This window comes from Falco cherrug, chromosome 1 (genome assembly GCF_023634085.1).
Source record: "Falco cherrug isolate bFalChe1 chromosome 1, bFalChe1.pri, whole genome shotgun sequence".
Classification (NCBI taxonomy): Eukaryota; Metazoa; Chordata; class Aves; order Falconiformes; family Falconidae; genus Falco; species Falco cherrug.
This window is the reverse complement of record NC_073697.1, coordinates 101,811,127-101,835,747: the sequence shown is the minus strand read 5'-3', so window position 1 is coordinate 101,835,747 and position 24,621 is coordinate 101,811,127. Positions and strand designations below refer to the sequence as shown.

The 24,621-nt window shown below is 52.5% G+C and overlaps 1 protein-coding gene across 3 annotated transcripts; it reads right to left on the bottom strand.

The window, feature by feature from the left end:
* Positions 1-9,943: 9,943 nt before the first annotated feature.
* MKS1 (MKS transition zone complex subunit 1) lies at positions 9,944-23,100 on the bottom strand. Of its 3 annotated transcripts, none has more exons than XM_055728052.1 (18): positions 23,004-23,100; positions 22,821-22,924; positions 22,680-22,750; positions 22,118-22,273; positions 21,582-21,679; positions 21,256-21,384; positions 20,832-20,936; positions 20,105-20,213; positions 19,146-19,202; positions 18,209-18,251; positions 17,632-17,694; positions 16,762-16,832; positions 15,864-15,933; positions 14,644-14,751; positions 13,945-14,078; positions 13,126-13,208; positions 12,946-13,043; positions 9,944-12,441 (listed from the first exon to the last, which is right to left on the bottom strand). In XM_055728052.1, exons 1-18 carry the CDS (start codon positions 23,081-23,083, stop codon positions 12,335-12,337), a joined length of 1,686 nt encoding a protein of 561 aa, XP_055584027.1. In that variant the 5' UTR covers positions 23,084-23,100; the 3' UTR covers positions 9,944-12,334. The 3 variants fall into 3 exon arrangements, with proteins under 3 accessions (XP_055584027.1, XP_055584029.1, XP_055584037.1); XM_055728054.1 differs by having other exon boundaries at positions 23,024-23,075; XM_055728062.1 differs by having other exon boundaries at positions 22,924-23,053.
* Between the last annotated feature and the right edge of the window lie 1,521 nt (positions 23,101-24,621).

The window sequence follows — 24,621 nt, the reverse complement described above, 5'->3', positions numbered from 1 at the left end:
GCACCGAACGGTGGGAAGACACAGCTGAGGGGGAGGTCAAAGTGGTGGGTGTCACCGGGGGGAGCACGCTGGGGGATACGTGAGGTCTCACACGTGGGGGTCACACCTAGGGGGAATCACATCTGGGGGGCCTACAGGAGGAGGTCACACCTGGGAATGACATGGAGGGGAGGTCACAGCTGGGGCTCGCCTAGGGGGTCGGCTGGGGGCTCACCTAGGGCATCACACCCGCGGGACATTGCGGCAGCCCCAGCCGCAGGGACACCCTGGGGGGCAGCAGCAGCACCGGGGCTGGGGAGCCGGCAGGTCTGGGGGCACCAGCGGGAGGGGCTCACACTGACCCCCGGCCCAGGGACAGGTGGGGGGGTGGTGGGAGGGTCCACCCTTGGGGACCCCAACCCTGGGCTTGCAGGGAGCAGCAAGGTGCCAACGGGGCTCAAACAGACAGGGCCAGCTTACTGCGCTCGGGGGAACTGGTGGTGTTGGGAGACACCCCTATGCCCTCCCCACCTTTCCCAGGAACAGAGCAGAAAGGGGATTTCCCACAGCCTGTGTCCACGGGTTCCTGCACGTTCTGGGGCCAGCTGGGCCAGCCTCAGGGCCACTGGCCACAGCTTCAGCAGCTCTGGACGTGTCCAGCATCCCTGGGGTGCGCCCATGCAGAGGCTCAGGTGTCCTCCCAGTGCTCCTGTGCCAGGGAGAAGCTCCAGAGGCACCAGTGCAGGGGGTGGCTCAGCCTGGGAACAGACTTCGGTGTCCTAAACCAGCCAGGTGGGAGTCAAGGACAAATGTCCCAGCAAAACCCTGCTCCTGTTCCCTGCAAAACATCCAGCCATCAAAACTCAGTGTCTTGACAAAGACCCCATGGTCTTCCAGGTTCATGCACTGAGCAGGTAATCCCCGGAACCAGACCAGCACATCAGGGACAAATGGCCTGAGCAAACCCTGCTCAGCTTTATATGTTTCTATAGAAAAAATAAGATGCCTGGATTAAATATCCATGGGACCCTGACTGATTTCAGAGGATGAAAACGGCAAGAGGTCGTTTGCCAAGCAGATTGCTGTGGGCTATGAAATCAAGGAGCACTAGTGAACTGGGAGATGCCACATGCTGGAGGAGATGCTCAGAGATTTCTTGGGAGCCTGCCAGACACGGGCTGACCCGGGGCTTCCGATGTGCGGGGCAGCGACACAGATGCAGGATGAGTCCAGGCTTTGGGGGCACAGTGGGGCTCCCCTCATGGTGCTGCACCACCTCCACCACGGATAAACGTGGGGTTGGTGAGTTCTAGCAGCTCTTCCCAGCAGACCTCCCCCCCGCCTTCCGCTCTGCTGCCCTCAGCTCCGGGACGGGCGTGCGGTGTCCCCAGCGCCCCCCAGCGCCCTGAGCCCTCCGTGTGCCCCGGCCCCACGTGCGGGCGCTGGGGCTGGCTGCGGGGGTGCGCAGGTCTCCCTGGGGAGCAGCCAGCTGTGGCCGGGAGGATGCCCAGGCTGGGAGATGCTGCGCTCAAGCTGCATCCTCCGCCCTCCCTTCGCAGGGGACATGTCCCCCTGAGCCCCACGGACAAGGGCGGGCGGGGGCCCTGGCTGCGGCTGGCAGCGCCTCAGGGCACACGGCGCCGCTTGTTCCTGCTGCTGCAGCCCGGGCAGCCCAGCCCAGCGCGGCACGGCACGGCATGGCCCGCGGTGCCCAGCGCCAGCTGGGTGCGCAGCCCCCCGGGCAGCACGATCGGGTGCGCCCCGGCCCCGCGCCGGGGAAGCGTTGACCGGGGGCCGCGGCCCCGCACCGCCCGGCTGGCCCCGACGGTGCCCCCGCACCCGCTCGGCGCAGGGAGTGGCGTCCCCTGGCGGCCGCGGCGGGACCTGCGGGGGTCGGACCCACCGCCCCCCCCGTGCGGGACAGCCCGGCACCGTGCGGGTACCGACACTTTTCCCACTCCTTCGGGAGCGCAACCAGCACTGCGGAGCCCCGCGGGGACAGCACCCGGGTTGTGCCAGGCTCCCCCGAATCATCCAGCCCCCGCCCTTTCCCCCCCCCCCCCCCTTCACTTCCTCTCTTAAACGGCCCATAACAAGTCCTGTGCGACTCCCACATCCCAAACCGTGTCCCGTGCCCCCAAGCAGAAATCCCACCCCCCACCCACCCCCCGCAGGCGCCTCCACACCAGGGCCCTGGGGCTGAGGCTGTGCCAGGAGTGGCCCCGACAGGGTCCTTTCCTCTGAGCCCCCAGTTTCAGTCCCCACCTCCCTTGTCTCTCTGTGCTCCCCCAGCCTTGCACCAGTGGGATCCACATGGACTGGTGGCTCCTGGGAGCAGACACAAGGCCAAACAGGAGAGATGGGGACCCCTCGGGCAGAGCAGGAGCCTGGCCAGCCCCCCACAGCGAGGGCTATGGGGGATCTTGCATGGTGCATGACGCTGGCCACGTTTCAAGGGATGCTCTGGCTGTGTCCCGCCTGCTGCTACACTGAGGTGTAGGCAGGAGGGCTTTGCCCAGCCTGGCACTGCGAATTCGGATTCATTGCCTCTTTGGCAGCCCAGCAGAGGCGTGACACAAGTACCACGGTCAGGAGAGAGCCAGACAGGCGCTAGGCAGGACTTGATGCCAGAGGGACAGTGATTACAGCTTCAGGAAGTTGGCATTTATGTCCAGGAAGGGAACACGGCAGGTGTCCATTGTACCAGCGGGGGTCTGCGTCAGGACAGCCAGCTCAGCCTGCCTGGAGGAGCTCCCAGTCCCACACACAGCTTCATCCCCTCTGTCCCTCCATCCCAGGGGACGGGAGACACACACGCAACACACAGACACACACACAGAGCGCTGGCCACACTGGTCAGCACTGACAGACGCACAGAAAGCACCAACAGCCTTGTCCTGTTCCCTTCCCTGGGGAACATATACATATATATATATATATATACACACACATACATATGCATAGGCACAGTGTGGAGCCCTCCAGCAGCTGGGCTGACACACACCCCTCCGAGCCATGGTCTGACTCTAGTTGGTGCACCCCCCCCACACACATGCACATGGGATGCAGAGCCCTCGCCCAGGGCAGGATGAGAGATGGAGCTCAATAAGCAAGTCAGCCTGCGCTGATCTCCAGGCGCTGGGCACGGCCCCATGAGTGTACTGACCGGCACATGGTCACATGCAGCCCTGTCCCCTTGCCTGTCTGCTTTCCCATGCGTGTTCTTGAATCACCCAGATCCCCCCACTTTCCCCACCTTCACTTCCTATCTTAAACATCCCATAACAAGTCCTGTGCAAACCCCAAGTGCTCTTTTCCTGCATCCTGAAACGTCCCCCGTGCCCCCAGGCAGACCTACCATCTGCCCCCAGTGTAACCCCCCAAGCCCAGCAAGTGCCTGCACACCTGCACACCGGGGCCCTGGGGCCAAGGCTGTGCCGGGAGAGGCACAGACAGGGCATCCCTTCCCAGGTCCCTAATTTAGGTTTCCACCCCCCTTGTCCCTCTGTGCTGCCCAGGGGCCTCACATGGGTTGGTGGCTCCTGGCAGGGCCCTGGCCAGGTGTTATTTGGGCTCCCCCTCCCACCAGTGTCTCTCCGAGCTCCTTTGCAGGTGGGCAGAGGAGCTTTAATACACATCCCACCATTCCCACCACATCCCACACAAGGGAAGAGTTCCCATTGCCAGGAACGGGACTTAATTTACTCAGGTGACAAGAAACTATACATTTCCAAAAGCAATGTCACTCCCTCTGCCATCGCCCCTATAAGCCCCCTCCAAGCCCAGGTTGGGAGCACACCTTCTCCCTGCTCTATTGTCTTCTCTGTCTCCTCCTCCAGGGGAGGCTGGGCAGACACAAGGAGTTGTCTCTCCTGCCACCAGCTCCCCCTGAACAGCACCGCTAACTCAGCCCCCGAGCCCACACTTGCACACACAAGCCACCCTCCCATCCAGGAGCCACAGCAGTGGGTGCAGACCAGCTGAAATCATGCCTGGTGCCAGCACCTTGGTGTTTTGGCCTCAGCACCTTCTCCAGCCACTCTCAGGATCTCCAGGGGCAACTCTTGGCACAGCACATGCTGCCATGCCCCTGCCACATGCTGCTGGTGGTTTTTCACTGGCCCACCGAGCCCGACACATCCAGGAGCCACCTCCTACCCTCCCCAGGCAGCTCTGCTCACCTGCCCCACGCAGACATGGGCCCCGATCACTCTGAGACAAGACCGGTGTTCTTCAGTGTGCTGCTGCCCGCTGGCTTCTGTGGAGAGCTGGGACCATCTGGGTCAATTGTTCCTGCAGGGGAAGGGGCCAGTTTTCCTCCCAGAGGGTTTGAAGCTCCTGCTCCCATCACAGAGACACATTAGCTTGAAAATCAGCTCCTCCCACAATAAGAAGGGAAACAGCATCTGGGTCCACCTTTGGGCCACCTCCATCTAGGTGCCTTTCAAGAGGTCTGATATCAAGGGACAACCATGGACACCGCAGCTGGGAGTGCAGGCGCAGGGTCTCACAGCATGGAGGGGTCTCGCTGGTGGAGCTTGTGTTGGGCACAGCTATACTGGCTACCTGGCACCAGCCAGCTGCTGCAGCGTTCATCCTGTTTGTGCTGCACTTACTGCGGCTTGTTAGGGCAGGGGCTCACTTCACCCACATACCCATGCAGGGGGCACAGAAGACCTTGGTGCTGCAAATCACCCTAATTCCAGGGATGGTCTCACCTGTGGAGGGACAGGCAAAGCCATCAAAATACAGCAAGGAAAAGCCCATGTTTGTTGTCCTCCCACATCGTGGCAGCTCAGCTCTCCACTGCCCACCATGAGGTTTCACCTCCCTGTTTCTGCCTCCATGTCCCCAAAAACCTCTTTGCCTCCTGCCAGGGAAGAGGCTGTTCCTTGGAGGCCCCACGTGCCCCACACTCTCCACACTCACCCTTCCCCAAGGCAGGTGAGGATGAAGCCTTCCAGACCCAGCTCTCCGTCCTTGCTTCTCACCAGAGCCAGGACACCACGCTCTGGCTGTCCCAGCTGAGACTGTGGATAGGTCTGGCAGTGCTTTTGTCCGTTTGTCACACGGGAGCACCCTTTCCCCTGCTACAGCTAATGCTGAACAGGCCATCCCGCCTGTGTCCTTGAGGCCCCATGGCTCAGCTCCCTCCACATTGCCGTTGCTCAGCGTGCTGGGCAGACCTCCAGCATGAACATCAGGCTGCCAGAGCCGGGACCCCTGCTAGCAAGACAGGTCAGCACCTTCCTCCGTGCCAGCCATCAAGCAGGACCACCTTCATCTGAAGTACCCTTTTTAGCTAGGTCCCATCAAACGGCTCCCACATAAACATTTTCCTCCTCTCCCAAGCTCCACAGACTACCACGGAAGCCAGCATTCCCACTTCTCAAACTTCCTTGTCAGTTACATGACAGCCCTTCCCATTCCCGGTCCCAACAGAATCCCACCTCCAATGAAGACTGCAGGTCCCCTCTCCCTTCCAGCCCACCACCACCCACACACCCTCCCTCCAGTGCCAGGTGCCACCCACTGGTCTTGTACAGGGCACTGGGGGGGCTGCAGAAGCGCTGGTGTGTGGCAAGAAATGAGACAGCAGACACAGCAGCCTCCAACCCCAAGGACTGAGATGTGGCAGTGGGGAGACCAGCTCCTCAAGAGCCCTGGAGATGCAGGGACTAAGTGGAGGAGGCTCAGAGAGCTCTGCGTATGTGCTACAAGCAACAGGAACTGCCAAAAAAAAAAAAAAAAAAAAAGTCAGAGACACACTTCACTTGAACAGCACCTGCGTCTGCAGCCATTGATGTATCTATGAGCTTTCAGGTGAGTCAGGCAGCTGACAGTAACCGAAAATGCAGCACAGAAACCAGAGGAGTCACACATGCTCCACTTGCGCATGAAAAACTACAAAGGTATTTTGAGTGGAGGCTGCAGGAGGATGGCTGGTGAAGTCTGTGGCTGATCTAAGATTGATCCTGCTGTTCCTGAGGACTCGCCTCCATTGGGAGAGAGGGAACTGTGACTGCTGATGGAAGGAAGCGCTGAGACATGCACAACAAAGGGGTGCAGAATTAATCCCCACCAGAAATGCAGAGAAAAGCAGCCCCTTGTCCCTGAGTGAGGCTGACAGCAGAAGAGCTCAGCCAGGTGCCACGCGACACGGGAGCAGGGGCTGCGAGGCTCAGCTTGGCTGTGGCTCAGAGACCACCTGAAGCCATTTGTGCATTTTGCAGCCACCGCTGCCACTTCAGGGACACTGTTCTCTGTGGAGGCATGGGACAGAGATCCTGGAGCAGCTGCAGAAGTAATATGTCAAGGAGTAGACTGGAAAGCTGTTCAGGGGGTGCAAAGACTGGAGCCACTAAGCACAGCAGTGCTGAGGGAGCCAGGGAGTCTTCCTCAGTGCCAAGAACAGAGGCCAAGTCTCATGGCACAGAGAGATGGGATCTCAGAGGCATGGCAGGGATGAGCTAATTAAGATGGGGCCGCTCTAACCCCCTCCCTGCACAGGGAACCTCACCCCCGCACCCTGCTGCTGGTGTGTGCCTGTGCCGATGCGGAGATGCTGGGGAGAGGAGGAGCAGTGCAGGGAAAGGCACATATGACCATAGTCACAAGCGGATCCAGCTGACAAGCTGTAGGTTCCCTCTCCCTGTGCTAGGGGAGCAGAGATGATGCCAAAAGCGATTACTCCAAACACTTGTCTCCATGCCAACAGTCATTAAAAGTTGCTTTTGAAAAGCTGACATTGCCTGCATTCTCACGTGCCCAAGTGACAGGAGGATGCTTTGCCATCGCTTTTCTGAGGACACGACTCCTGCCTCCATGCTGCCTGTGGGGCCAGAGCCCAGCTGAGCCCTGCAGGAGTGGGTGACGCCAGCAGACAAGGGAGATTACAGTCGGAGGGAAGGGAAACTGCTGTGATCTGTAGAGGCTGAGGCAGGGCACCCAGAAAGGCTGTTATGCAAGGAAGGGAAGAGCTGTGCTCTGTGGACGAGGGGTTTCTCCCCAGGCTGCTGCTCCAGCCAGCCCAGGTTGGTAGGGCATGCTGCGTCCATGCCACCCAGCTGTTCTGCACACCTGGCACTGTCCTCAGGGTGCTTCTGCCCAGGGCAGGGTGCCCAGCTAGGCCAGGAGCCCCAGGGGGGTGGGGATGGCACCGGGGGGTGCAAGGGAACAGAGAGGCTGTGGGCTGCTCGGGAGGGGCAAGGGGCATGGCTGGGTGCAAAGAGGGAACAGGGTCAAAACTACACCCAGGGTTTAAACTACAGAAAGGAAGAAACACACAGATCTATACACATACAGAGGTCTGTGTGTGACATGCACAGAGAGAAGAAAAAGTCAAACTGGGAAAGGGAGGGGAAAAAATGAGAAGGGGAGGTGACCGACGGGTGACCTTGCCAGCACAACTGCATTGGAAAGTGTTGGACATTGCAAGCAGAGCGTTGAGAAGTAGGCTGGGCTCGGTGTTTCCAGCAGCAAGAAGAATGGCCATTCACTTGGGCTTACAGCTCGTCTGATCTCTCAGGCTCCTGATGGCATCTCCAGAGCTGTAAGAGAGCACCACAGCACTCACGAGGAGACCAGCAGCAGAAAAAAAGATGTCACAGGCACTGGCAGCGTGGGACAGGAACCCCCAAAAGAAACAATAACCACCTGGCAGGAATCACACGCTCCCTCCTCCTCACGCCTCCAACAGCAGCCTGACAACAGGCTTTGCTCAGCTCATGCACAAGCTGCCACCATTGATTGCTCTGTACAAGAAAATTGGCTACAGAAAAAAAAAAAATCCTGAAAAAAACCACCAAAACCCCCCCCACACCAACATCTAGAAGGGACAATCGGTCAACTCCATCTTCATGTAAAGAACAGGTGAAAAAACATGTCTCAGGCTTTGATTACATCAAGGTGATGTTTGAAGGAAAGCAGTGGACTAGGTCTTGATATCCAGCCTGACCTTTCTGGTTTTCTAAGGCCAGATGAAGTCACAGGAGATCCACCTTTCCCACCCACCCACAGGGCCGATTCTCTCATTCTCAGATCTGGCAATCTTGAAACAACCCAAAATCGCACACCTCCAAGACAAGTTTATCTTTCACACATTACAGAAATCCTCACAGCTGTTTTGAAAGCGAGATTTTTATTTTTTTTTTTCAAATATAAGAACTTGAGAATAAATTCTAGAGAAGTCTGATTCTATCAGTCCTTTCTGATTTCTTGTGTTACTCTAGAAAAGGATCTTGACAGCTGAGGGAAGTACCTCTGGCCTGCATGGCACTAGGGTTCACTTTAAAACCTGCTCGAACCAAAGCAGTGAGAGAAATTAAATCAAGCCAAAGCAATCATTTCCACGCAGGAAAAGGGGCACACAGATACTTATTCTTTGACTGATCCAATGAATTGCAATTTTTCTCAGGTCAGCTGTACTCTGCCTTGCATAGAAATATTGACATTAGCTTTAGAGAACACAGGCTGCACCTGAAAGCACAATAAGCATAATAAAAAGGCAGCTGGGGGCAAAAGACAAAGCAGCCCGCTCCTTCGTTGCCAGGACAGGGCCTGCAGGGAGATACTCCAGCCCAGAGGCTAAAACAAAATATATCGAGCCAACAAGCAGCCTCTAGTAGTTGTTTAATCATGACCACTTAAACCCTGTGGTGCAGATAAAATACGCCTCTCCTTCCCCACGCTGCATGCAGCAGCGAGGCAAATCTCTGCAGGACATGCACCTGCTGCAGCTCCTGCTCCCTGAGCCAGCATCCCTGCGCATCCCCAGCACCTGCGGCTGCCCAGCCACAGCACGGCGGCACGGCCCACCACAGCCCACCACAGCCCACCGCAGCCCACCACGGCCCACCACAGCCCACCACGGCCCACCCACCTCAGCCAGAAAGCCCTGTGTCCCTGGCCCATCACAAGCACTGAGGTGGGACCAAGGCAAAGGGGTGTTTGAGGCTTGCTGGCAAGGCTCTAGTTGGAAGTTATCACAGCCCGAACCTTCCTCAGCTGAGAGCAAGCCCCATTCCTGCGCTCCAGCTTCTTCGGGGGAAAGCTGCTCCCCCAGAAACATTAATGACTCATTTCTAGGTTTTCTTTTTCTGTTACATTTACACTGGAATTTCTAACGGCTGCTGATCAGCATCGTGCAAGCCCTGCCAACTGCCCACAGCCTTTTAATCCACCAAGCCAACATTTCTGCAATTACCCTTTGTTTGCATAGTTTATTTAATGAGATGTCTGGAAAGCCCCTAGGGACTCTCAGCTGCCTCCTGCCCCCCTGCAGACCATATCACTGGTAAGGTTGCAGCATTCAGCCTCAGACAGATGCTCGCTGGGCTGGAAGTCCAGCTGGCAATCAAAAAAACATTACAGCTCCAGTCTGCCCTGAAGGAAGCAGCAGACAAAGCTCAAGAGAAACCAGCTACGCTGCTGCAGCTGATATAGCCAGAACTGGGGGGGCTGCTGGCTGTGCACCAGGAACAGCATGGACCTCCCAGACTCATCACTGCTAGCCCCACTGATCCCCACGAGACTGCAGCACTACCTAGCCTGCAGCCGCTGCGCACTCCTCTGCCCTCCAGGTTCCCTCCATCTTTGGGTCAAGGCATCCCACAGCCTGCCAGGCTCCCTTGTGCTATCAGCTGGTGCCCTCCCATGCCCAGCTCTTGTGTACCCACACCTGTCTCTTCCTCCACCTTCTCCTGTTGTGTTTCACTGCAGAGGCACCCTCCAGCGCAAACTGCAGGGACACTTCTGCACAGTGGAAGTCCCCATGGATCCAGTGAGGTCGCCAGCCTGCCCTTCTGCCTGTCCCCATGGGCCACCTGCCATGTCTTCTGCACACATACCTGGTGGATGCACGACCTCCATTCCAGCTGGCCAGGCTCCTAGGCAAACGCAGGGCACAAGCCTTGCACCAAATGCCATTTTTGATTAAAAGATCAGTGACATTTTCATACATGTATATGGAAATTTGCTGGTTTAATTTATAAAAGAGCATACCCAAAGAACATTTGCTGCAGGCTTTCTCCAAAACATCTTTTACGAGCACCATTTTCTTTGGTTGGGCCAAGGAGGCTGCAAGTAGAAAGGTGAAAAACTGCTAGCAATGTCTGTCTTTGGAAGAATTGCTTATTTGGTTATAATAAATTTTTTTATTATTTTTTAGATTTTGCTCTGTTAAGTTTCTGTCAGATTTTACGCTATTCAGAGTTATAACTAGAAAACTAGTATCATTATGTAAACCTTACTGCATCTCTGTGTAACCTAAACACTCAATGCACGACATCCTGCCATATAAATGTGCTGAGCAACAAGCACAAGTTGGGAACCTGATCTTCTAATCAGAAGAGTCCACTCTTTAACAGGATCTGCCTTTGGCATCACCTCAATCAGAAAGGTCTTTTGTTATTATAAAAAGAATATTCTCTTAACCTCGTAACTCAGTCCTGAGAAGGGTTCCAGAGACACGCAATTCAGGTATTAGCGATAAGAATAACAGAAACACCCAGCCAGAAACTAAGTATTGCTTAGATAGCACGCAATAAACATACTGGGCCATGACGTGAATTATGATTAAACAAAAAAGAGATAGCGAGCACTCTATACTCACTGAACACTTTTCATCCTGGGCACCGAGTGGGTCAATCTCTGAAACGTGGCTGTATCATTACAGACCGTGGTAGCGCACACACCTCGATTCTGCTACTCCAGAACTGGGCGCGTGCCTTCACAGCCATCACGTCAAACGCCACAGTGGAGACCTCACTCGTGCACAGGACATATCAGCCAGCTCCAGACCCCAGACTCTGAGACACTGTGCTCTGCTTAACAGGCCACACTAGCTAAGACATGCTGGCAGCCTCTTCCATCAAAAAGGCTAGGTAGCAGGCGAGGAAGGTGAGCAAAAATCCTTTTATAATTGAAATTGCCAAACACACTCAAGCTGCCAGACAGATGTAGGAATTACGACAAAAGGTCAAGGAGGAACAAACACGGAAGTTTGGGTCTCTCAGTGAAGACAGGGACAAGATCAAAATGGCAAGAAGGGAGTGGAGAAGACAATGGAGCACCAGGGAAGAGGGGGGTGTTCTAACAATCACACACATGGCTGCAACCATGAGTCTCACGTTCCCTGCAGAGGAGGAACATGCAGAACTAAAGAAAGAAGACTAATTCCTAGTTCATGTTCTGCCTGTGAATTCAAACTTCACGGACACATTCACACCTGCATGATCTCAGCCTGAGATTTTTCTTCCTATCCCCTGTGTTGGGAACAGGGGAGAACACCACATACAAGTATGACTCATGCACAAATCAACACAGCACTGCCAGTCTGCAGGTAGCCTCACTCCTGTGAACCTGAGACAGGAAGAAAAACAGCCCCCCCCCCAAAAAAAAAAAAAGTCTGAGAGAACATCAGGAGAAGAAACTGGGTAAAAACTGGGTACATACACGCTTCCCCAGGAAGCCATGCAGCAGCATACTGCAATCAGAGGCGGAACAATGAACCATAACTCAAATGAACAGCTTGAACAGTTCAAAGTTCAGCTGCTGTGCAAATGATATAATCTGCTCTCACTGCCTGCAAACTGTCTGGCCTCAGCCAAAGTTCTGTTATGAACTAAGAGGAATGCGTGTTTTCAGTTGTATTCTTGAACAAAGAATGCTCCTGCTCATCACTGCAGAGCCAGAAATGTTATGGGCACATACAAGGAAATACAGAATGTAACCCTTTTCTTCAGTTCTCAACCTGTCAGATGTCACTCCTTTGCTTTGATTTCATCTATTACACCTGGCTGAGAGCTCCCTCTCTAGAAACTAATCAATCTTAAGGCACAGGTGGACAGATTCATTTTGCTATTGACTGACCTATAGCTACAAACGCGGACAACACTTTATCAGTAGTTCTTGAGAAGTTAACTGCTCATTTCATTAAATCTCAGACAGCATTCATGCCTTGACCTTCAACATTACTGTCTTCTTTAAGAAGAAAACTAAATCTAAGTCATGTAGACTTGAAATTTTTCTAATTGTGTACTATTCAATTCCTGAAAAGGTGTTAAAAGGGTTCACAGGTCCCATGTCAGTACTTTAGTCTACTCAAAAGAAATGTGAACCACTGGCTGCATTCTTAGGGCCTAGTAAAAAAACGCCTTGAAAAAAGAGAGTTCCTTCCACAGATACCTGTGGAAATGCAAAGATTCTGGGTTTGGATGGTTACAGACTCCTTCCCCCATCCAGGGAAAACAGCAAAGGGCAGGCTTCAAAAGCTTCCAGGCACCAGCACTGTGACTCCTGCTGAACAACGGGAGCTTGTGCTGGAGAGAAGATGCTAACCACAGGCAGTGGTTGATCATGGTTCCTGCAGCTGGCGCACAGTGGAGGCAGAGGTGCTGATGAGGTCTTGAGGAAGGCTCTCGCGGGCTTCCTGCATCCGGCGCCGTGCCCTCTGGAAAGCCTCTACAACACAGCAGGTGACAGCAAGTCAGAAAGCATCAGACAGCCTCAGGGACAGGGAAGGATGAGTCTTTCCAGTGAACATCGTCTCTCCTGGCACAGGAGCCTCGCTTCCTGTTACTAAGTTCCACCAAAGCAGCACCTGGCCCTTGCTGCCCTCTTCACTTATTTCTGGCACTGTCTTTACTCTGTGTGTAACAGAATCACACAGAGCCTGTGCATCAGTACCACAAGCTATGCTCAGTGCCAGGCAAGACTGGGCAGCCCGGCCTAGGCTTTGTCCTCACGGAGTGGTTATCCCTCCTGCCTGCTGACAGCTGATGTCTCCTGAAGCTTCCAGCTCAGATCAGAACATTTAACCTCTGCTATAGCCTCACAGAGCTCGAGGCGGGGGGAGGCAATTATCCCCACAGTAATGGATTCTCCTGAAATATCCTGCCCACTCTGTAAAAAGGGGGCAAAAGCGAGCCAAAGACTCGCAAGGGAGAACAACACTGAAAGCCCTACCCAAAACATTGTAGACAGAGCTCTGCTGGCTGAAGCCTCCAAGCCGGTCCAGTACACTCTGCATGCGCTGCCTCAGGGCACTGTTTTCCAGAAACGCTCTGCACAGAAGTACAGCAAGAGGTCAGGGCTGCCAAAACACAGCACACAAGATGGAGCTCGTACTTGCTTTGATGCACTTACTTAGACTGCTGCAGGCAGTAAAGCCGGAATGTGACGCTCCCAGTTGTCTCTGTGCGAAAACCAAAGCGGCTCAGATGCTCTCCCTGCAAAGACAGCACAAGATAGAGTACGCACAGCCTGCTGCAGCAGGCTGACCCTATGAAAATGAGCATGCCCCACCAGGAGTATGTGCTCCTGCAGACACAATCTCTCCCTTCCCCACAGCACACAAAAAGTGGGCTTAGAAAGAGGCAGACAGTTCCTGGCTGTGCTGAGGGTAAGACCTAAACACCAGCAAGCTGACAGTGCAGTGCTGGAGGAAGGTTTCAACAACTGCATCACAGCTCACTCCCACAGAAAGCTGGTGCTAAGATCAACTTGCTTATTACCCCAGCAAGCACCTCTGCAGCTTTCTTAAGAATGTAAAATTTCTGCCTGTCTCACACCCATCAACTTCCTTCTTTGGGAAGCTGTTCCAGACACAGTACAGCCCAGATACCTTACAAAAACACAGGAAAAAGTCTATCGCTAGTAACAAATGCTGACCTGACAGACACTTTATGGACAGGGCCAGCACAGGCAGTGGTAAGTCAGGGCTTTGGTCCATGTTCCCTCAATTCTCTAAGCTGCACACACCCCAGAAGGTAGAGAGCTCTGTCTCAGTGTTTGCCTGTTCCTCTGTTCATGAACACAAGTCTCACAAAGGAAACATTTCTTTAGCCTGACGGGACAACCAGCTCATCCTTAGTCAAATCTGGTCCAGGCTGTCCACAGACATCTGAAGCCGAGAGCATAATCTAGAATCTCCCATCAAGAGCAATGCCCTACAGCCAAGCCCACCTTGAAGGTTGATGGTATCCTGACGTAGGTGATGTCCTCCAGCTCAGGAGATCCACCAATGAAAAATCTCCTCATCTCAGCAACTATCCCCAGCTCCACAGGGCGCCAGGTAGGGATGGTGAGCATGTGGAGACCTGACCCAGGACAACGGGAGAGCTTAGCAGCTATAACCAACAATCTGTTCCAAGCCACAGTGGACAGCATGGTAGATGGATACCTGCTGACCCAAACCACAGCAGGCTGGAAATGGAAACACTGCACAGTACCTCTTTAATATTTTCCCAATAAGTCAGCCCCACACAGTCACACAGCCAGTGCTGAGAGCACCCCCTGCCCATGAAGGCCATCTCCTTACTACACGTGGGTGTCAGAATATTTGTGGCCCCCAGATTCCATGTAGGACAGAGAGGGCTACTTCTATTATAAAGATAGATATGCAGCATCGCCTCAGAGCGTTATCACACAAGATTTTGTGACAGAAGCACCTAAGGAACAAGGACAGCAATATGTGATGCATCTCAACAAGAAGGCAGAATGGTGCAGGATGCATCAAATCCTTCTTTGCTGCCCCCCAACAGCTAACTATGCCCTCCAGCACGCAAAGGCAAAGCCTTCCCAGGACCAGCTGAATCCATTCCCAAGAGAACTACTCAACTCATTCTCCCAGACAATCAACATAATGCCCCAAGTATGTTTTACCTGGGGATGGTGGTAGCACCAAAGAACCATATCCTTCAACACGGTACCTCTGCCAGAAATCCAGGGACAGGACCTCAAAGTAGAGAACAGGCCACTGAGGGAGACTGTCTGCAAGGAAGGGGAGCAGATCACAGCTTTGTGAGGGAGGCTATCGTAGAGGGAAAAAAATGCTAAATGCCCAACTCCACTAGTAGGAAGTCCTTTCTGTATTTTTTCTACAAAGACTAACCTAGATGTACAGGTGATTGTTTTCACCTGTAAAAGCTGAACCCTCAGACTTGAGGATAAAAACAGAATTATTGATAAGATGTTTAAAATTTGGAAAAATTCATTGTTTTGAGATCAAGTTCAAACTGGTTCCTCGATTATCTCTGAGCAGACAAGACAATCTTTTGTGTATGATCTAACGCCAAACAAGGCAATCTCTTTTTTATTTCTGACCTTTCCCACCCTTATTGGGGGATAATTAACTTGGATTCTCCTACAGATCTCCAAGCATTTCTTTTTTCCATGGTGAAACAAACTCACTGCATTTATTCCAGGCTGAAAATTCATTAGTGTTGGTTGAATACTCAAATCCAATGCGTACATTGGATTCAAGAGGCAAGGCATGCTGCAGAGCTGTCCCTAGCAATTGCAATCCAAAGAGCAACAGGGCTGGTGAGGAAGCAGCAGTAGTGTAGTGAAGCAGCAGGAATAGGCAGCAGAGAAGCTCAGCTTATAACAGAGCTGGAAGTTTCAAAGTGACATAAACTATAAAAAGATTATGCAGGTCACTGAGTGTGTCTACAAACATAAGACTTAGCAGAGAGCTTTAGTTGTGTACAAAAAAGATGCGCATTGTTGCTGCAGCATCCCAGGGCTCTGTGCAATATGCTAGGCATGGCAACACAGACCAGCATGCCATGCATTTTGAGACAGCCAAGCTAAGATCCAAGCAGTTTTGCAACCGGATAAAGCTGACTACAGTCTGGAAGCAAGGTAAGATCAATGAATCCATACAAACGCTAACACGCCGCCAGGCAGGGCAAATATAGTATGTGTCCAGAGGCTGTGTGGTGACAGGGTGATCATTTGCTGAACAAGAACATTTCCCTTTGTTTAAATCTGTCCTTTCATCTTGGTGAGGGGCCAACAACATGCCAGACAGCATGATGCCTGCTGACACCACAATCAAAAGACTTGAGAGTTTCACATTTCAGAGCAACAAGGAAATGCACCTTCCAATTCGTCTTCTTGGGTGAAAAACATCTCCAAAGTGAAGGGGTAGCAGAAGTATGCCACATTATCCTAGAAAAGGAACAGGATAGAGATCAGATTCCTGGACAAGACAATTCATCACTACCACTGCAGGGGGCACAGAGAGCAGGGAGAAAAGAACTAATGGTGGAAAAGAGCTAATGATGCCTAAGCAAGACCAATCACATCACAGTAACAAACATCTGACTGCAGGATGGACCTGCACACATTCTCAAGTGCCATGTTGATGGAACAGGCTGTTAAAAACAATGAAAAAGGGGAAAGAGTAACACAACTCAAATGACAATTCAGCCAGCTGCATAACTACCACACTGCCACCATCTTTACAGGAGCCAAGCAAAATACTTCAAGCAACGGTATTACTGAAATGTTGTATGATAATTATTTCTGTAATATGCAAACTATCTCACATAAAACACATTAAAAAGCTGATAAAATTCAAATTTTGTATGAGAAGAGCTGGAGACAGCAATGGAACTAACTTCCCAGATAGGAGGAGGGGTTCATTTTCAGAAATAAATTTAGAGACTGTGTGCATTCCTGCCCCAGGCAAGCCAGAACAATGCTTCATTAACTCTGAGCATTTGAGAACACAAAAATCAAAGCTCCAAAGACAATCAATCAGCCAGAAGGAAGAAAAAAATAAGGTTCCAGAAACTGCTTTGAAATAGTTTCATTTGGTCTAGTTTTGTTTGGATACAGTGGCACCCTGGAATGAGAAGAATCCCAAACACGCTCCACCCTTGAAAGGAGCTCTCAAGTCAGGACCTTTGCTGAATAGATGTATAGCTTGTTACATATGTTCCACTTCAGAAAATGTCTGTTCAAACTGTTCTGCAGGTCTGAAAGCATCCTTACCCAGCCCACTGTCTTGGTGGTACAGGTCTGAGTGACTCCTGATAGCTGCTGGACCATGGGGCTCGACCACCCTGGGAGAAGAGGAGAACGTGAGCACAGTAGTGAATGCTCTGGGTGAGAGGCTTTGAGGACTCACAAACCAAAGCAGCTCAAAGAAGAACATCAGTCCCAGGTGACTGGGAAAACACATAACATCACCCACTCTCAATTTCCCTAGGTGTGTCCCACCCTATCTTGTTCCAGGCAATGGCTGCTCCCCAGAACACCCCAAACTGTCAATGAAAAGCACCAACTCCATCTGAAGAGAAAAGCAGAACCACATCTAAATGTATTGAGTAGCAAATGTGGTAGCTCTTTGGACAAATACCAGGGTATAACCAGAGAGGGGAGCCAGAGCCATAGCTTCAAGGAACCTAAATACGCAGCGGGATGTGTATGTTAGTGCTGGGAACCTTATTTATCAGTTGATACTTAACATGTTAGTGTCAGCACAAAACGTGAGAACATGATGGCGAGCACTGAAATCAGACAAGGTCACTACTGAGATGGAGAAGACAGGAAGGCTATTGTCCACAGTATAAGGAATGAACTTTGGGTAGACCGCTGGACACAATCACCACTGGTTGAGAAACCAATGGACCTCTATGTCCTGGCCTGATTTGGAGAGAGAAGAGGGGAAGATGCAACTTTCCCCCAGACTTAAGTTTAGTTCACACAACTGAGTTCTGCAATTTTGGCTCTGAAGACCTCTGTCTAGATACCAGCCCCAGCATTCACTTTTTCTGACTCAACAGAGCTGATATGCTGGACCAGCCAAAGTAAGCTTCACTCCTTAAACTGCTGTGATATGGCTGGAAACTGAATACTTACGGTTAGGCAGCTCCACGAAGAAATGAACATAGAGGTTGTCATACTCATAGCCTTGAGCTGAAACTGAGAAGAGAGAATGAACTTCAGCTCCTTGCTTCTACAAAACTCCAATACTCACTGTAGACTTTTGGAAGAGACAGTACCAATAACCTCAGGGACAACCAGCTACTGATGAAAGCTGGGAAAAGCCAGAGTCTTCAAAGTAACAGAACACAACCTTCAAAGATTCCTCCTCTAGACCAGTCCTGTCCCCACATCACTAACCAGATTAGGGAAGTCACACATTTAAAGATTATAGCAAAGAAAGCAATTATTAACTTCCCAGTCTGCTCTCCTTTTTTTGGATCTGTATGTCGTCCCAGAACAGCTGCAGCATTTGTAACCTCCAACCTGTAAATGCTACTCAAGGAGTCAGTCCACAAAAACAGGGGAGCAGTAAGAAGTAAAGGATTCTAGTGAGAGAATCACCTACTGTGGGCCTGCCTGCAATCCAAGAATCCTTGGCCCCTTCACAGCCTCAGCCATCCCAGCAGACCCAGATCTGCCCCTATAGTTAGTGTTTATAGTAAGAACTCACCTATTTCTCCATTCACAAAAAGCCGCAGTGTACCAGGAAGAGTCTGTAAGAATGAGCACATAAACAAGATAAATAGCTCAATGACCACTGGTGGAACCTAATGCAATCCCCTCCCAACAGGGTCTCACACAGGTATTTCACAGACACTTGTACTTGAACGATTCACTCTACTATCCAGGTAGGAGTCATGACATCTCACATCACTTTCCAGAAGTGAACAGTCCCTCTGGACAGAGATTCTCTACAAAAACCAAATTCCCAGACTGCAGAACTTTACTCTTCTGTAAATTGGTCTCTTACAGACTTCAAGATGGATATAAAATGTAGTGAGAAGTCACTTGCAGAAGCCATAGTCCTGTTCCTCCTGTAGTATTCCTGCACTTGCCCAAGGTGGGAGGAAGCACAGGACAAGCTGAGACACTATATCAAAGTACAAGAAAGTACAACAACTTTCACACTTTGGCAAACAAGATTTGAGCAAAGAAGATTGCACTCTGGGTAATTCAGTGAGAGGGGAATCTGTACATGAGTTTGGGGCTGGGAGGGTCTGTTTACTTGAACAAAGTGGCACATAGATGTGTTTGACATTCAAGAAGTTAACAGCTATCCCAAAAGATATAAACCCACCTTTCTTCTTAAAGTATTATATACAAAGGCCTTCAGACAATGCGTAAAGTCTCACAGAGGCTGCAGTGTTCAGCACCCTCTGCTGCTGGTCTGACAGACACAGGATGGATCTCTGCAAGCCCCATATCCATTGCGGCCTGTCCTTTTTGACACAATTTTCTGCTGAAAGCCACAAGGTAAAAGGTGCCAACATAACCCCAGAATGAAACAGTCTTTGGAGACTGTGGTACAAATGGCAGCCGTGCTAACCAGGTCAACAGCCTCCAAAGGCAGCAGGGCTCCAGTCCCTGCTGAGTGCTGCTGCACTCACCGTTTCAAATTCTGAGCCTACGAGACCACTGAGGTATTCCTTGTGCCGACTGTACAGCTGAAAACACAGAACAAGCAGATTAGAAAAAGTGCATTTTTGATAATGTATGTTTTGATTTATTACAAAAATTGTAATGGACGTAACTTTAAATCCATTTAAACTGTTGACAGGCTTAGCACACAGATTTTTTTCATTGCTATAGCAGATATAGAGAATATAAGAATCGAATAGAACAAAGATGTATAACTGCTAACACTGCATGGAACTTCTTCAAAGATGACCTCATCAAAGATCAATTTAAGGGAAAAAGAAACTCTGAGGAGTCAGATCTTAAATGACATGTTAAAAACACAAGCATAAACTACTCCAATGAAATCAACAGATGGGAGATCAGTGTAGTGAATCATTATTTCCTTATTGACCGTTAAATCAATAAGAAAACATATAAATGAAAACCTAAAACATTAAAGTAGCTTTATAAGCTGCCACAGCCAAAAAGGCAATTCAGAAAGATCAAGACATAAAATGAGATCCAAATATCCTGGGACATTACAGGTAACAAAAAATCATTCAGGAAGTATACAGCCAGCATCGGGAAGACCAAGGAAGGGCGTTTGCCCACTGCTCAAAAGGGAAGGAGAACCATTGGCTGGTGACACTAGTAAGGCATGAATGTAGGTGGTTTCCTGCATCAGTTTTCACTACATAGATCACTGCAGTCAGAGACCAACACAACTAATACTGGACAAAGCCTCTACCTGGAGTAAGGAATGAAGCTGTCAGGCATTATTTGTTGAAGATCTCAAATTGCTGGGCATGATGAGACTGACTGCCAGCAACATCCATTTTGCCAACTTTAGGTGTCTACAGCACTACCAACTACATCTGCATGACAGTCTGAGCTCCTTCTGCCAATTCAGGAGAACTAGTCAGTATGAGCAGTGGAGGCTGGTCCTTACATCTCTGAACACACGCTGCTCACGTTCTTCTTCCTCTGGTTGCACCTGGACAGACGCATTCTCAATGGTGTATTTCCACACCTCTCGCTTCTCTCCATCCAGCTCAATCCTGTAAAGCCCCAAAACACATGGGAAAAACTCCCCCATTACACAGAGAATAGGCACAGGCAGCAACAGCAGTCCCCCCTCCACCAGGCCCATGCAGTAAATATAAGGCCACCAATGGCCCTCTCCTCGCTCCCAAGTGCCTGCCAGCATCGATGACTCAAAAAGGGAGACTTGTGTCCAGCATATGCATAACCTGTATCCCTAGGGCAGGGGTCCTCAAACTTTTTAAACAGGGGGCCGGTGCGCGAATGAAGGGGCAGGCAGTCATCTGCGGCTGCTTGGTTTCCCCCCCAACCCCCAGCGGGAGGGGGGGGGGGGGGGCGGGGGATTCTGTAAATACCGGGGTCCGGATTGAGGACCCTGGGGGGCCATATCCGGCCCGTGGGCCATAGTTTGAGGACCACTGCCCTAGGGACTTGCACCAACACCCCACACATCACACACGGAGTGACACCAAGCACAAGCACAAAATGATCTTGCCTTAGAAATCTCCGGAATAAAAGTGAAAAACAACTCTCAATTTAAAGTACTGATCCACACACCTAAAGGGTGACCAGGAGACAGCCATTCCAGCCCTCTGTATCAGTCCCATGAGAGCTACCAGCCCTGTTCCACTCACCGGTAGGCCCCTTTGGTGCCACTAAAGTCAGGCTTCACTGTGATCACCCCGTTGCCATCTACCTTGATCGTGCAAAGAACATGTTCATACTCCTTGCGACCAAGCCTAATGGAAGACATCAAGAAGCACAGTTTAAATAGAGAATACGGACACTCTCTTTACCAGCTGAGCTGGTAAAGGCACATCGGGGTACAGAAGGGAACAAACACACTCATACTCTCCTACATTAGTTTAAGAAGTCTTCTGGAGAGATACACTCAGTTACCTCCCAGCTGAGAAAAAAAGGCAGAGAGAAATGGCAGCCCAAGTTACTGAGCCTTTGAAATTCTCTCCCCTTAACTCATGAAAGAAACAGGAGATTTGAGTAAGGAGGGAAGATGGGTTTCCTTCTGGGAAATTAAGATCACTTCAGGATTTTACTTACTTCCCGTAAGGTCCCAAGTCCCCCATGATGTACATAGTCTGGACAGGAGTGTTAATCACATGATTGTTCTTTATAAATTCTTCTGAGGGTTCCCAGATGATGATTTTCGGCTTCAGAGAACTTGCTTCTCTGTCAACAACAGAACAGCACAAGTCACAGCCCAGCACACGCAGCACAAAATTCCCCATGAGGAGGAGTCAAACTGCTGGATTCCAAGTGCGACACAGCTCAAGCCACCAAATTCCACAGACTAGGCTGCTCTGCAGCTGGGGCACCAGCACCAGGAAACCTCCACTAGCAAGCCCCAAGTCCCAGTTTGCACTCACACTGGCCTGCGGTCTTGTCTTCTCTTCCTCACATTGGCCATCCGCTCTGCCAGATATGATGGGACCTCACGATCCGAGTCAGTTACTTTCTGGCAGTGCTGGAAGACAGAAACACACAGGAACTAGTTTAATTATAACAGGACATCTTTCCCAAACACAGCTCCCCTCTTGAAGGACAGAACAGATAAGTACGCAGTCACATGCAAAGACAAACTGCTAAAAGACTGTAGTGTAGATTTCATTCACTGTTCTTGTGGCAAAGTACAGTTAAACTCCACACAGCAGGTTACCTACCCAGCAATGCTACAAAGCCAACTCCTCCCTCCCTGACCATCATTCTAAAACAGGGAGACCTCATCCCAGGTCTGGGACACCACGTAAAGCTGCTCTGCAGAAGCAGTATGTTCTCCTGTATACAGGATATCTGCCCTGCTTCTGCATGGCCAAGAACTGATAAAGGTTCCCTCCGCGGCAGGCCTGCCTGGTGGTTTTGACAGACACTGCTGTACAGATTTTCTGTAACAAAGAGCTGGTACCTCCTCTAGGTTAGTGAATCGATCATGATCCGTGTAGGTGAAGATCCGGTAGTTCTTGCGACCGCCAGCCTTCTCCAGTTTCAGGATCTCCTGGTGGTACTGCCGGTCCAGGGGAGTCTGGCAGGCTGACTCGTTTCGGTACAGATCCACCTCAAACTGAGAGCACCCCAGGGAAAGCAAAAAGTCTGCCCTTCACCCGCGTCCTCAGAGCCACAAACACTTTGCAGCTGAGACTGCCAAAGCCACCGCAGCGAAAGACAAGATCCTTTAGGGATCCCAGCAAACAACGCGAGCTCCACAGCGGCTCCGACGTTGCTCAGGCAGGCGGCCACCAGCACCCACCAGCAGCCACCTGGGCCCACCCCGAGGGGTGCACCCCAAGGGCCCGCACCCTAAGGACCCCCACCCCGAGGGCGCACACCGAGGGCACCCACCCCAAGGGGGCTCACCCCGAGCCCCCCCCCCCGAGGCAGGAGGCCCTGCAGGGAAGGACGGCAGGGGGAGGCCGCCGGACCCCACAGCGGGGAGACCCCCGAGCCGCAGGCGGCCGCCGCCCGCCCACCTGGCTGAAGAGCTTCTCCTGCCACCCCACCTCGGCCTCCTCCTCCTCCTCCTCCGGGGGCCGCCGGGCACCTGCGGGAGAGACCGCCCGGTCACGGCCGGTGGCGCAGCGCCGCCCGCCCGCCCCGGGTGCCGCACGTACCGGTACCGGCGCGCTCGGCCGGCCGCAGGAGCTCGGGGCCGGACAGCAGCGGCGGGGCCTGCGGCAGGAGCGGCCCGGCCGCCGTCACCCGCTGGATACGGACCCTGCAGGGGAGGAGAGAGGCAGCGTCACGGCGGGCCGGGGCCGGGGGGCCGGGGCCGAGAGGGCCGGAGGGCCGCTCACCGGAGGCGCAGGTTGCGTACGGGGTCGCGGGAGCGGTAGATGGCGGCGCCGGCATCCGCGCTGCGCAGAGGCTCCGCCATGGCCGCGGCGGGGCCCGTCACCGTGGAGACGCGGCGCAAGTCACAGCGCCCCCCCGCGGCCGGCGGGGCCCCTCCCGGCCTCCGGGCCACGGCGGGCCCGGCTCGGGGTGCGGTGCCCGTTTGCCTCCGGTCCCTGCTGCGGCAGCACCGGCCGGGCAGCTTCCGCGGCGCGGAGGCCCCTGGGCTCCACGGGAGGCGGCTCCCCCGTCCCTCCGTGCCAGAGCCCGATGCTCCGGTGTGAGAGGAGGCCTCCACCTCCCCCCGAGGGACCCCCTGTGGAAGGCCCCCATCCTGCCCGCCCCGTGGCGATGCTGAGGGCAGAGTCCGCGGCCAAAACCTACCGGGAGCTGAGGGCGAGCTTGCCCCTTCCTCTGGTTTGTTCCCTGCCCCCTTGCTCATCTCCCCCGACATTTGCCTGTGGGGCTGCCAGGGAGGGGACACCCTCACAGAGGCCACCGCCACCCTCACGCCAAGGCCCCGCCACCCTCATGCCAAGGCCCCACCACCGCCACCCTCACGCCAAGGCCCCGCCACCCTCATGCCAAGGCCCCGCCACCCTCACATGAAGGCCCCGCTCTGGGGCAGCGGCGAGCCTGCCCCTTCACCAGTGGGCCATGGTGGCAGCCACCACCACGGCACCTCAGCAGCCATTTTGCTGACAACCGCCTGGTGCCACCCGTCCTCTGGCTCTTCCCTGCTGTGCTTCCACCGGTGAGAGGCCTTGGGAAGATGTTCTGGAGATCCACATGCACTGTGTGAGGCAACCTCTCTGCTGGAAGAGGAGAGGTGTCCTGGGAGCCTACGTTCTTCCTGCTTGTGCACAAGCTCCCCCACCAGCACCTCGGCTTCTCTGGTCGGGTGCCATGGTATAGACACCAACTATATACACATTTATGTCAGCTGTCAAGGGAAGGCTGCTGGCTTACCAAAAGGCCTCAGTCTTTTGATCTGTTCAGGATTATGTTGAAAGACTTTTGCTATATAAGGGACAAGATGTCTAAACTCCCAAACTGCCAAACTCTGATTTAATGCTTAGCTATGTCTTAAACAAATCTACGCACAAAGTTTCAGCCAAGCTGACTCTCTAAAGCTGTTAAAAGTGACAAATGAAGGGACTGCTAGTCCAGAGAGTCAGCCTTGGGAAGGACGGGAAACAAAGAATGGATGGGGAAAAGAACACTTTTAAGTTATGCAGAAAGAAGCCTCCAAGTGAGGAAGTTCTGGCCACAAGAGGAGACAAGCCAAAAAAGTGCTGCATCCACGGGAATTTGGTTGAAAACAGGACAAAAGTAATTGTGGCAGTGGGAGATCGCAACCTCCAATTCAAATAGCCTCCCCAGGACAGGGCAAACCCCTGCTGAGGGAGCTTGCAGAGTTAGTAAAGAACTTCAGCAGTGTTGTCTGAGGGTGTGCACTAGTTTGCATTAGAAGTGAGAAACTTGTAACCAACCCTGTGTGTGAGTGAAAATGAACATATAATACACTATGAGCGTGCAAGTGCTCTGCTGTATAGAACATGCACCCTTGAGTAACCTGGT

What these genes read in the sequence shown, in the direction of transcription:
- MKS1 (XM_055728052.1), bottom strand. Translation starts at nt 23,083, where the DNA reads ATGGCGGAGCCTCTGCGCAGCGCGGATGCCGGCGCCGCCATCTACCGC. An exon ending in GGCACCAAAGGGGCCTACCG is followed by an intron (nt 20,214 to 20,831) that starts GTGAGTGGAACA and finishes GGGGCTTTACAG; the next exon opens with GATTGAGCTGGATGGAGAGA. An exon ending in CTTCGTGGAGCTGCCTAACC is followed by an intron (nt 16,833 to 17,631) that starts GTAAGTATTCAG and finishes CTCTTCTCCCAG; the next exon opens with GGTGGTCGAGCCCCATGGTC.